This window comes from Neoarius graeffei, chromosome 12, assembly GCF_027579695.1.
Source record: "Neoarius graeffei isolate fNeoGra1 chromosome 12, fNeoGra1.pri, whole genome shotgun sequence".
NCBI lineage: Eukaryota > Metazoa > Chordata > Actinopteri > Siluriformes > Ariidae > Neoarius > Neoarius graeffei.
Genome location: NC_083580.1, coordinates 24,097,812 through 24,110,612, shown reverse-complemented (window position 1 = coordinate 24,110,612; position 12,801 = coordinate 24,097,812). Strand labels below are relative to the sequence as shown.

The 12,801-nt window shown below is 39.5% G+C and overlaps 1 protein-coding gene across 1 annotated transcript in view; it reads right to left on the bottom strand.

Annotated features, from left to right (window-relative positions):
* Positions 1 to 2,616: 2,616 nt before the first annotated feature.
* The window catches only part of psmb7 (proteasome 20S subunit beta 7), a 39,501-nt gene continuing 29,316 nt past the window's right edge, over positions 2,617 to 12,801 (bottom strand). The window contains exons 5-8 of the mRNA XM_060935717.1: positions 12,158 to 12,273; positions 5,029 to 5,087; positions 4,789 to 4,940; positions 2,617 to 2,797 (exon numbers count right to left, since the gene is read on the bottom strand). Of these exons, the coding sequence (XP_060791700.1) occupies positions 2,686 to 2,797; positions 4,789 to 4,940; positions 5,029 to 5,087; positions 12,158 to 12,273 (439 nt within the window). The 3' untranslated portion in view covers positions 2,617 to 2,685. The remainder of the gene's footprint in view (positions 2,798 to 4,788; positions 4,941 to 5,028; positions 5,088 to 12,157; positions 12,274 to 12,801) is intronic.

The following is a 12,801-nucleotide window of genomic DNA, read 5'->3' as shown; positions in this document are numbered from 1 at the left end:
GCATTTCCCATGATGGCCAAAAAGTGCAATTTTAGTCTCATCTGACCAGAGAATCTTCTTCCATGTGTTTGGGGTCTGACACATGCTGTTGGACAAACTCAAAACGTGTTTTGTTTCTTTTTTTCTTTAAGTAATAGCTTTTTTCTGGCCATTCTTCCATAAAGCCCTGCTCTGTGGAGTGTACGGCTTAAAGTGGTCCTATGGACAGATACTCCCATCTCCGCTATGGATCTTTGCAGCTCCTTCAGTGTTATCTTTGGTGCCTTTGTTGCATCTCTGATTAATGTCCTTGCCCAGTCTGTGAGGTTTGGTGGGTGGCCTTCTCTTGTCAGGTTTGTAGCAATGCCTATTCTTTCCATTTTGCTATAATGGATTTAATGGTGCTCCATGGGATATTCAAAGTTTGGGATATTTTTTATAACCCAACCCTGATCTGTAATTCTCCACAACTTTGTCTCTGACCTGTTTGGATTGCTCCTTGGTTTTCATGTTGCTTGCTTAGTAGTGTTGCGGAATCAGGGTCCTTCCAGAACAGGTTGATTTATACAGACATCATGTGACAGATCATGTGACACTTTGATTGCACACAGGTGGATCTTATTCAACTAATTATGTGACTTATGAAGTTAATTGGCTGGAACAGCGCTTATTTAGGGATTTCATATGAAAGGGGGTGAATACTTATGCACACTCCAGATTTTGTTTAGTTTTTTTCATTTTAATTATTGTTTGTGTCACAATAAACAAAAATAATAATTTGCACCCTTAAAGTGATAGGCATGTTGTGTAAATCAAATGGTGCTAACCCCCAAAAAATCCATTTTAATTCCAGCTTGTAATGAGACAAAACAGGATAAACACCAAGGAGAATGAATACTTTTGCAAGACACTGTAAATGTTCATCACTCAGAGAAGAGAGACAAGCAGAGACAGGCTCACTGGATAGTGGCAATCATGACCAGTGCCTATGGATGGGCTGGACTTCTGGTCTCAACTGTGACATTACACTATGAGAAGCATCTCCTCCTCATGTGCATTATTTAAAATGCATGTTGCTACCATGCATCACTGTGTATTTTCTTCAGGTACTATAATGTTTACATCACCCCTCCCTGTTGTGTGCATGCAGCAGTCATCTCTGAACACCTTTTCAATTAGTTCTAAGATGTACATTACATAATAATATACAGTACAGTATGTTATCCAGGTAAATATCACTGTCCTGGCAGTTAGGCGTGTTGAAATAGAAGAAGCAGCAGCTTTATTTGTCATATATACTTTAGAGCATGCATTTGACCTATCCGAAGCAGTGAACACACATACCCAGAGCAGGGGAGCAGTTGTGCTGTTCACTCACTCCCCCTACCTGGTGATTCAAGGATATTGAACCAGCGATGTTTTGGTCCCAAAACTGCTTCTCTAACCTTTACACCATTCTGTAACTGGTCCCAGCCAATGAGAATGGTCTGGGTGTAAAACAGCAGCATTTAGTGCATCATGTCAGTGACTTTGTTGGAGGGTCTCACTGCCCCTGCTGCTTATATTATGGGTTTCATCGAACCAGTTACATATGTACCAAGCTTTTACTTGTCTGAACTGCAGCTGAAGCTCTATGCAACTGAAGTTGTGTGTACAATCGTGAATTAATCCATTATCCGTAACCACTTATTCTGTGCAGGGTCATGGGCAAGCTGGAGCCCATCCCAGCTGACTATGAGCGAGAGGCAGGGTACACCCTGGACAAGCTGCCAGGTCATCGCAGGGCTTTGTGAATTAATATGAATACTAATTTGAAGGCAGCAAAAGATGATACAGTGATTAGCCTTTTTTTTTTTTTTTTTTTTTAAACCCATACTTGCCTAGCAGCACGAAACTTAATAGTTGATGATGGTGGGTCCATGGCCTGCCAATACCATGTGCTGGTTTAATTTCCAGCTTGCAACTCCACCTTTGGGAGGCACCAATATCCTAGCCTGTAATTACATTTGTAGAATGCCTTCATAGAAGATTTTAGAACAGTTGTGCACAATTATCAAGAAATATCTACCAACCAGTCAAATCACCAACAAATATCCATAGGAGACCTCTATTAGGATTAAGAAAGCACAATTCTAAAATCACAATTTGGGTAAAGATGGTATTCTATCACTTAGGTGAAACACCTCTATGATGGAATGTTCTGCTTTTATGTTGCCATTGTACTTCAATGGTTCTGAAATTTTTTTGTCCCTTGGTGGTGACAAACCACTTTCCTCAAATTTAAAATGAAATGCTTTTTGCAATATTTTCAATCTGGCTTCTGTACACAGCACAGCACCGAGACAGCTCTTTTGCACATTGTTAATCTCCACTGCTCTGCCAAGTGATTTTCAATCTGCTGCTGGTTCCTTCAATATCTTCCTTCTTGACCCCCAGCTCCTTCAGTGCATGTTTCTCTTCCTTATTTACTGCTTAGTCCAATTAATTTTTTTAATTATCACCACTATCTAAAACAACCCTGGGTTTGTGAAAAGTGCTATATAACTATCATACCACTGACATATTTTATCTACTTTTGCTCAGACAAAATCTCTGGTTTCTCCTCCTTCCATATTACTGACTGTTTCACACCAAGGCTTTTCACAACACATTTTATTGTAAACAGTGGAGTAACATTGCCACATAAGAGATAAAAGAAAAATGTCTTCAGGAGGTGTCCATGGTCTGCACACTCTCTTCCACGACCTCCATCTGGACTGGGGTCACTGACTTTGTCAGAACACTTGTAGTGCCTTGCTTGTATTTATAGTCACCAGCTCTGCAGGAAGAACAATGGGTACAAATCAGGGTGTGTGCATATTGAAAACCTTAAAGATCTTACAGGACTTTTTGGTTAGTATGTTGTTAAGAGTGCTAGACATAGAAGCATTATTTTTGTTTAAGCCAGAGAAAGGAAACCGTGACAGCTCACTGTCTTGTGAAAGTTACCTATAACCCATGGCAAAAAATATGGAATCACTACTCTTGGAGGACGTTCATTCAGCTGTTTTACTTTGCAGCAAAAAAAAAAAAAAAGACAAGATTATTTTATTTAACAGCTGAACATTCTGGCTTTGTAAAATATACCTCAAAAAATTAAAGTAATTAATGCCACTTTTTTCCCTCAAACATCAAGTAGAGGAAAATTTTTTTTTTTACAGACTCACTCAATGATGAAGTTACTGTATGGAATCATGGGGGAAATAATTATGGAATCATCACCCCGCACAATTTGTACTTTGCTGCACCTCCTTTGGCTTTTATGACAGCTTGAATTCTTTGAGGCATGGACTTCACTCATGAAACACAATGTTCATCAGATTCCAACTTTCTCGTACAGCAGTTGACAGATCAGCTTCGCAGGATGGAGCCTTGTCATGGACCTCCCCCCCCAATTTCCACTATAAATTTTCAATTGGATTGAGATCTGAACTGTTTGCTGGCCATGTCACTGAGTTGATATGCCTTTCCTGAATAAAAGTTTTAATGCTCTTTGCTCTGTAGCAAGATGCATCATCATCCTGGAAAATGACTTCATCACCAAAAGTACTTTTGACTGATCGAATATGGAAAAAAGTGTCCAAAATAGTGTACACCTGTGACTTTACTGTCGAGGTAATGACTGCCATCTCCCCAGGTCCTTTACCAGACATGCAACCCCATATCAATGACTGCAGAAATTTGCTTGTTTTCTTCAGTCAGTCATCTTTATGTTTCATTGGAACGGCACCAAACAAAAGTTCCAGCATCATCATCTTGCCCGATGCAGATTCGTGATTCATCACGGAATATCACTTTCATCCAGTCATCCACAGTCCATGACTGCCTCTCTTTAGCCCACTGTAACCTTGTTTTCTTCTGTTTAGATGTTAATGATGGTTTACATTTTGCTTTTCTGTATGTAAAAGCCAAATGTAAATTTCCTTCAGCCAATTTCTTACAGCTCGGTCACAAACATTGACTCCTGTTTCTGCCCATTTGTTTTTCATTTCTTTTGTTGTATATTTCTATTTTCAAGATGTATTGCTTTGAGTTTCCCGTCCTGACGCTTTGATGTCTTCCTTGGTCTACCTGTATGTTTCCCTTTTACAACCTTCCCATTTTGTTTGTACTTGCTCCAAATTTTAGATACTGCTGACTGGGAACAACCAACATTTTTTGCCACACTCCGTGTTGAATTACCTTCTTTAAGGAGTTTTATAATCCTTTCCATTGTTTCAACTGACTGCTCTCTTGTTGGGGCCATGTTTCCTGTCAATCAGGCAGGTGCAACAGCTCACTAAGGTCTACAAGCACTCTTAACTGCAGACTAATTTGCAGATTTAGGCTTGTGTGGGTATTTGTTTTAGAAATGCAAGTTATAAGGCGATTCCATAATTTTCCCCTCATCATTGAGTGATTCCATAAATTTTTTTCCTCTACTTGATCTTAAAAAAAATAAAAAATAAAATAAAAAATGGGGCCATGAATTACAATTTCATTTAATTTTTTTTAGGTATATTTTACAAAGCCAGAATGTTAAATAAAAATTGTCATATCTGATTTTTTTTTTTTTGCTACAAAGTAAAACAGCTGAATGAACATCCAAGAGTAGTGATTCCTTTTTTTGTTTGCTTGGTTTTTTTGCCAGGGGTTGTATGTAAACCGCTAGAATTATGCAAGCAGAAGACTGTCCCTCTCATTTAGTGGTAAAAACAAAATTTGTGTCATTAAATGCTGAGGTTAAAATTCAAATAAATGTAGTCATCTCTGCACATATTCCTGACTCACCTGATGCCCTTCTTATTGGCTTCATCATGTGGTCTCAGGTAATCCACCTTGCCTTTGGTGATCACACACAAGTCAATGTTACTACCTGAGCCCAGATCGTTGAATATACCAGCTGCTATTGCATCACGCACCAGGAGCTTTGCCTCTTCCTCCTAATGAGTAAAGAAGAAATCATTATTAAGATTATTTCTCTTAAGTATGAAAAACCTGATCAAAAGGCCAATGAGGAAAAGAACTAACCTCCATATCAGGCTTGTATCGATCTTCAAACACAGCCATAGCAGCTAGAGATCCAGAGCCTAGGCACACACCCCCACCCACATATACACATTAGACACCATCAAATCAAATCTAAACAATAAAACCTTATCAGAAAAACAGCAAGAGATGTTCAGTCACTGGTTTAGTAGCTCTGAAAGACAAGTTTCAGACTCATATTATTTCCTGTGATGTGGTCATCTTACACAAAAGATCAACGTACAAACAAAGCACTGTCAACACTTTAGACGCAATTTTGGTCCAGTTTCTCCAACTGCAGTGGTCTTCCCAAACACCCATTCATCTAGCCGGTTCACAATCAAAACCCTGTATTTGTGGCCTCTGTTTTGGGCACTGTTGTAACCCAAATACATTGAGAAGAAATGAATATTCAGACACTTTGGTTTTTGCGACTTGATATACCTCCAGTGCATCTATCCACTGCACATTTACCCACAATGAGCCTTGTTCATCAAGGTGGATATTAACAGATTTATGGATAAAATGTTCATAGGCGCATTTACCCAAAAAATTTTTGGTGAAACATGAAAACTGTGCAATTTTGAAGGAAAAAAGAAATCCTACTCTTGTTCCAGAACATGTGTAAATTCATGCATACGAATACTAACCCTCGATTTGACTTCCTGTCAGGTTTAAATTATTTAAAAAAAACCCCACATTTTAATAATTTCCTTGTCCAGAGAGGCTCAAAGAAGTGCTTTGCCATCTCCATCAAAAATACACTCATGAATTAACATCAGTAAGTCAAGGACTAATACCCTGTCCACACTAGGGATTTTGTACCGATACGATACTACTTTCCTACTGCAACACCTGTCCACACTAGCAACTATACTGGTACTGTAGCGGTATAACTGTATCAGTACGAAACCCACAAATGTATGGGTATCGTACCGGTACAGTATCGGTACTGTAGCGCTTCACTGTAGTGTGAAGCGGTTCTGTATCGATACAAATATAATGCGCAAGCACAATGAACCATTCCTACGTCTTCCGGGTTATTCATACAATACAATACGCACGTGCTTTCCAGCTGTAAATAAAACGTCAAAATGGCTCAAAACGACCGTGGAGCTACATGGAGCAAAGTAAGGGGGGAGAAAGGGAGAGGAAGAGAAGGAAAGAGGGAGAAAGTGAGGGGGAGAAAGGGAGATTCGTTTTCTTTGTTTCTTTCTCAACTGCCTCGCGCGTTTTATACAATTCGACTGAATAAATGACCACCAGAAATACAGACTGTACATTGACAGCAAAAAGCACACACACGTTGTTTCATCCGCCATATTCTCGGAAGGAAGTTATTCGGTAACCACGGAAACATTTCGCGCACGCGCATTTCAACTACCGTGAAAGAAAATCGCAAACATTTCTCGCTAGTGTGGACAGATGCACTAAACTGTACCGGTATACTTTGTATCGATACAGTTATACCACTATCGTACCGGTATACAGTGGGGCAAAAAAGTATTTAGTCAGCCACCAATTGTGCAAGTTCTCCCACTTAAAAAGATGAGAGAGGCCTGTAAATTTCATCATAGGTACACTTCAACTATGAGAGACAGAATAGGGGGAAAGAATTCAGGAAATCACATTGTAGGATTTTTAATGAATTAATTGGTAAATTCCTCGGTAAAATAAGTATTTGGTCACCTACAAACAAGCAAGATTTCTGGCTCTCACAGACCTGTAACAACTTCTTTAAGAGGCTCCTCTGTCCTCCACTCGTTACCTGTATTAATGGCACCTGTTTGAACTCGTTATCAGTATAAAAGACACCTGTCCACAACCTCAAACAGTCGCACTCCAAACTCCACTATGGCCAAGACCAAAGAGCTGTCAAAGGACACCAGAAACAAAATTGTAGACCTGCACCAGGCTGGGAAGACTGAATCTGCAATAGGTAAGCAGCTTGGTGTGAAGAAATCAAGTGTGGGAGCAATTATTAGAAAATGGAAGATATACAAGACCACTGATAATCTCCCTCGATCTGGGGCTCCATGCAAGATCTCACCCCATGGGGTCAAAATGATCACAAGAACGGTGAGCAAAACTCCCAGAACCACACGGGGGGGACCTAGTGAATGACCTGCAGAGAGCTGGGACCAAAGTAACAAAGGCTACCATCAGTAACGCACTATACCGCCAGGGACTCAAATCCTGCAGTGCCAGACGTGTCCCCCTGCTTAAGCCAGTACATGTCCAGGCCCGTCTGAAGTTTGCTAGAGAGCATTTGGATGATCCAGAAGAGGATTGGGAGAATTGTCATATGGTCAGATGAAACCAAAATAGAACTTTTTGGTAAAAACTCAACTTGTCGTGTTTGGAGGAGAAAGAATGCCGAGTTGCATCCAAAGAACACCATACCTACTGTGAAGCATGGGGGTGGAAACATCATGCTTTGGGGCTGTTTTTCTGCAAAGGGACCAGGACGACTGATCCGTGTAAAGGAAAGAATGAATGGGGCCATGTATCGTGAGATTTTGAGTGAAAACCTCCTTCCATCAGCAAGGGCATTGAAGATGAAACGTGGCTGGGTCTTTCAGCATGACAATGATCCCAAACATACTGCCCGGGCAACGAAGGAGTGGCTTCGTAAGAAGCATTTCAAGGTCCTGGAGTGGCCTAGCCAATCTCCAGATCTCAACCCCATAGAAAATCTTTGGAGGGAGTTGAAAGTCCGTGTTGCCCAGCGACAGCCCCAAAACATCACTGCTCTAGAGGAGATCTGCATGGAGGAATGGGCCAAAATACCAGCAACAGTGTGTGAAAACCTTGTGAAGACTTACAGAAAACGTTTGACCTCTGTCATTACCAACAAAGGGTATATAACAAAGTATTGAGATGAACTTTTGTTATTGACCAAATACTTATTTATTTTCCACCATAATTTGCAAATAAATTCTTTAAAAATCAGACAGTGATTTTCTGGATTTTTTTTTCTCCTTTTGTCTCTCATAGTTGAAGTGTACCTATGATGAAAATTACAGGCCTCTCATCTTTTTAAGTGGGAGAACTTGCACAATTGGTGACTGACTAAATACTTTTTTTGCCCCACTGTATATGTGAACATAGCATAAGAATGCCATCAAGAACACTGAGGTAAAAAACAAGTCATTTTATACTAGGACATAACAGAAAATGAAGAAAAACTCAAATTAAGCTCATTCAGTAATGACAAAAGAAATGGCCACAAACAGAACAGGATGGTCCATTTGTGCATACACAGAAAAGAAATGTCACAGCTAAGTGAAGAGGTCATGCTCATCACACTTATGAATAAAAGATCATCATGATTAGATTTTTTTTTTTAAGGATGAAAACGGGCTTAAAATCTGTGTTCCATTTGCCACGTCACCTTTTAAACATGTTTAAAACACACCTTTAAAAAACACTTCCAGGACAACAGTCAAGACACTTATAACAATTTTAAATTAGTAGTTTCCCTGTGTGACATGCATGGTGTGCACAATCACCTAGGCACAGTATAGGTCGCCCCCCCGTCTCCATTTTAAAGTCACATTTACTTATTACCCCACTTTGTTTCAAAAATAATTCAACTTCTCCGCAATTTGTCTCTTGATTTTGACTCTCTCAGGTGCAGTTATACTGCTACATTTTTTCCATTGGCACACAAGTCTTCTACTATTGCCTTTTATTCCATGGTTTAGTATTAATTCCTTATGTGAACTTGAGCTTTTATGAAAGGTCACTAAATGAGCCATGTCAGGGGAGGGAAAAAGAGGGGGGGAAAAAACAAACACACACACACACACACACACACACACACACACACACACACACACACACACACACACCTACCTTTGTCCCATTATCTTAATTTACTTATAAATATGAACAAAAGTATGTAATCATATGCATAAAGTTATATTTTAAAACATTAAATTGATATGGGGGAAAATATTCAGATACCATAAAATTACCAACATTATTGGTTACTTTAGACATCTCAAAGCAGTCACTGCAAAAGTAGTAATGTTTGCAGTATTGTGGTTACATTTTGCCCCATTCCTCTTCAATTTCCCAAGGTACAATAGCCCACTGATGCAATTTCAAAATCTTCCATAAATTTTCAAAAATGGTATTCAAGTCAGGAGATTGGCCATGCACTGCCTTCTTGAGTCATTTTGGTTGTATGTGTGGGGTCATCGTTGAAATGTGTTCAGCTGAGGACCTTCCACAAACATTTGGAAACACAATTATGTAGGATGTCTTTGTATCCTGTAGCGTTACAATTTCCCTTCATTCGAACTAAGGGAACTAGCCCAAACTTGCGATCACATGACAATACCTCAGTGCACAAAGCTAGGTCCATGAAGACATGGTGGGCCAAGGTTGGATTGGAAGAACCTGAGTGGCCAGCACAGAGCCCTAAACTCAAGCCCAATGAACAGCTTTGAGATGAAGTGGAATGACAACAGTGCCCTAGGCCATCTTGCCTGACATCAATGCCACTTCATTAATGCTCTTGTGGCTGAAATCTCTTCAGCCATGCTCCAAAATCTAGTGTAAAGCCTTCGCAGAAGAGTGGATGATATAAAACAGGAAGGAGGGGCTAAATCTGGGACAGAATCTTTAAAAAGCACATACAAGTGTTATGGTTAAGTGTCCAGAAACCTCTGGCCATATAGTGCATGTCCCTTTACATTGCTCCATTCATGTTTCCTTCGATAATGTATAATGTCCCAAGTACTGTTTGCAGAGAAGCAGCTGCACATCATGATGCTCCCACTTCCATACCTCACCATGGGTACTGTGTTCCTGAGATCAGACGTACAACCATTCTTACTGCAAACATAAGCTGAATTATTGCCAAAGGGTTCCATTTTTCCAAATGGTTACAATTTGCCCAAACATATTTAGACATACATACTGGCATTTCTTTTTTGTGTTGTGTAGGAATGAATGATCGTGGTGCAGTTCATTGCTTGTAGTATTCTGTAACTGTTGCTCCAACAGCTTTCAGGTCATCCCTGCATTCCCCCCCCCCCCCCCCCTTTTTTTCTAAAGTGAATGCTAGCATCTCTATTACCTTCCTTATCATTAGTTCATTGGAGGTGTGAAATCTTGCATGACATTATGGGTGTGAAGTTGATACATGCACAGGAAGTATACATGTGTGCTATATATTAATAATTTTTTAAAGTGTCTGAATACTTATTTCTTGTGTTTAAAAAAGCCACACCCACCTTCTTTCCTTTTCCAAAATAATGGTCATTTATTCACTGCCTTCATTTTGAACTTTTTGCACAAGCCTATATCCATTTCACCAAAACATTTGCCCTTTGCTGTGCCCTTCGTTGTTTTACTGTGTTTCGTTATTATATAGCCAAGCATATTATGTTTCATTATGATGTAGAAAGCTTCAAGAACTATACAATGACAATTAGCAATTTTGTACTCGTACAATGAGTTTACAAGACGCAGTAACAATTATTGTTTTGCATTCGGGTAAACCTTTATTCTATTTCTTGTAATAAAGATACCTCTTCGATTTTACACAGGAATATATAACACAACCACAGGGTAAGCAGCAGTAGTTGCTGTGAAATTAGCATCAGCAAAAAAGTCATTATTAATTTTAAGATTAATCTTTTTTTTTAAACCAGATTCACTGTATATAGATATGATCCTCTAAAACAAGGGCCGTCAACTAGCAGCCCACAGTCCAGATGTGATTTCAGTATTTCATTAGACCAAATCAAGCATTCCAAAAAATGCCTGGCCACAGGTCGGTGACTAGTTTTGTAAAACATGAACCAGTACAGCTTACATAATAGTAATAAATAACTGCAGGAATGGGTAGGATTGGTTAAAACTTTCTGTAGCAGCATGCTTCAGTAAGATTAACAGAGAGCCACATGCACACACTTCTATAGTCTTGGGCACTTATCAAAAGTTATGAAGTGCCACTACTAAACAAAAAACATAGCCACTTTAAATTGCCATTTATAGCCTTGAAAATCATCAATAATGGTTAAATAGTAACTTGTCACCTTCAACTTATCTGAACATTTGTATGCAAGAAATCTTATGTAGGGCGGCACGGTGGTGTAGTGGTTAGCGCTGTCGCCTCACAGCAAGAAGGTCTGGGTTCGAGCCCCGTGGCCGGGGAGGGCCTTTCTGTGTGGAGTTTGCATGTTCTCCCCGTGTCCGCGTGGGTTTCCTCCGGGTGCTCTGGTTTCCCCCACAGTCCAAAGACATGCAGGTTAGGTTAACTGGTGACTCTAAATTGACCGTAGGTGTGAATGTGAGTGTGAATGGTTGTCTGTGTCTGTGTGTCAGCCCTGTGATGACCTGGCGACTTGTCCAGGGTGTACCCCGCCTTTCGCCCGTAGTCAGCTGGGATAGGCTCCAGCTTGCCTGCGACCCTGTAGAACAGGATAAAGCAGCTAGAGATAATGAGATGAATGAAATCTTATGTAAATGGACCTTCAGAAATTTTATTTGAATCTCCCTGGCTCTAAAGCCTTTAGACTCCCATTTAGAGCTGGTATTAAAACTCCAGCTGAAGTGATCCAAGTGGGCATACGAAACCCATAACCATTTACACAGCATTTGCATCTCAAAAGAATCCACTTAAGGGTTTTGACACTAGACCTTATAGCGTAGTTGACTAGGTGGTCCGGCAACATGAACAGAAATGTTGCATTTCTCACTAGATAATAAATTCACCACAAAATTCATAGCTAAAATAAACTAATTATGAAAATACATCAACACTGACTTTGGTTTAAATATTAACTTTGATTTTAATTATGGTTGCATTTACATTACCCATTTCTGAACACATAGGACTCATGGAATCCGTTTCCTTCTAAAGAATGTCGGTCCTCTCTTTAAAAGGTTAACAATTAGCCTGCTAAAGGCCTGCAACAGGAATGAGTCCTGATATAATTTTCGTAACAATAAAGAGCATGGTAATGAATGACCTTGCTGAAATGTATTTAGGTGGGGTGTGAACAAAACATTTCAGATTGGGTTGAATGAAGATCTCTGAAAACCTGCCTCCTGATTCTCTCCAGCAATATGAAATACAAGAAATGTGTTGAAAAGAAATGCATCAGAAACTCACCCATGGTAACATAGGGTAGCTTGTCTGTTGAGCCATGAGGGTAGATGCTGTACAGGTGGGGACCATTGCAGTCAACCCCACCCAACACCAGCGCTGCTCCAATATAGCCCTGGTATCTAAACACACACGTCATTAGTTACACACACGGATGGATAAAATAAAAAAGGAAATGGAAAAAGGAATCTGTATGCAGTGATTTGCAATCATCTTCAGATTTAGGACTCTAAATAAATTAAAAAAAAAAAATAATAATAATAATAAAAAAATACAATGGCCCCTAATTTACTACCGCTGAATAGTTTCACTTCTCTACACAGCACATCCATAGCATCACACAGACTACCCACATTCTGTACAATACAGTACTGCCCACAATTATTGGCACCTCTTGCAAAGATTAGCAATAAAGGGCTAGAAGGAGCGAAAAAAAAAATCCACCTTTTGGTGACGTAGCTTCAGCTCACACTGAAAAATAAGAAAAAAATCCAACCTTTGAAATAAATTTATTCAGAGAAAAACAAGTCCCTCAAGAAATAATTTATCAAAAACACATGTTCCACTATTATTGGTACCCCTGAGATTTTCAGGGAAAATTATAGTGAGTACAATGGAACTGAAGCATGTTTTCCATTTAAATTGTACAT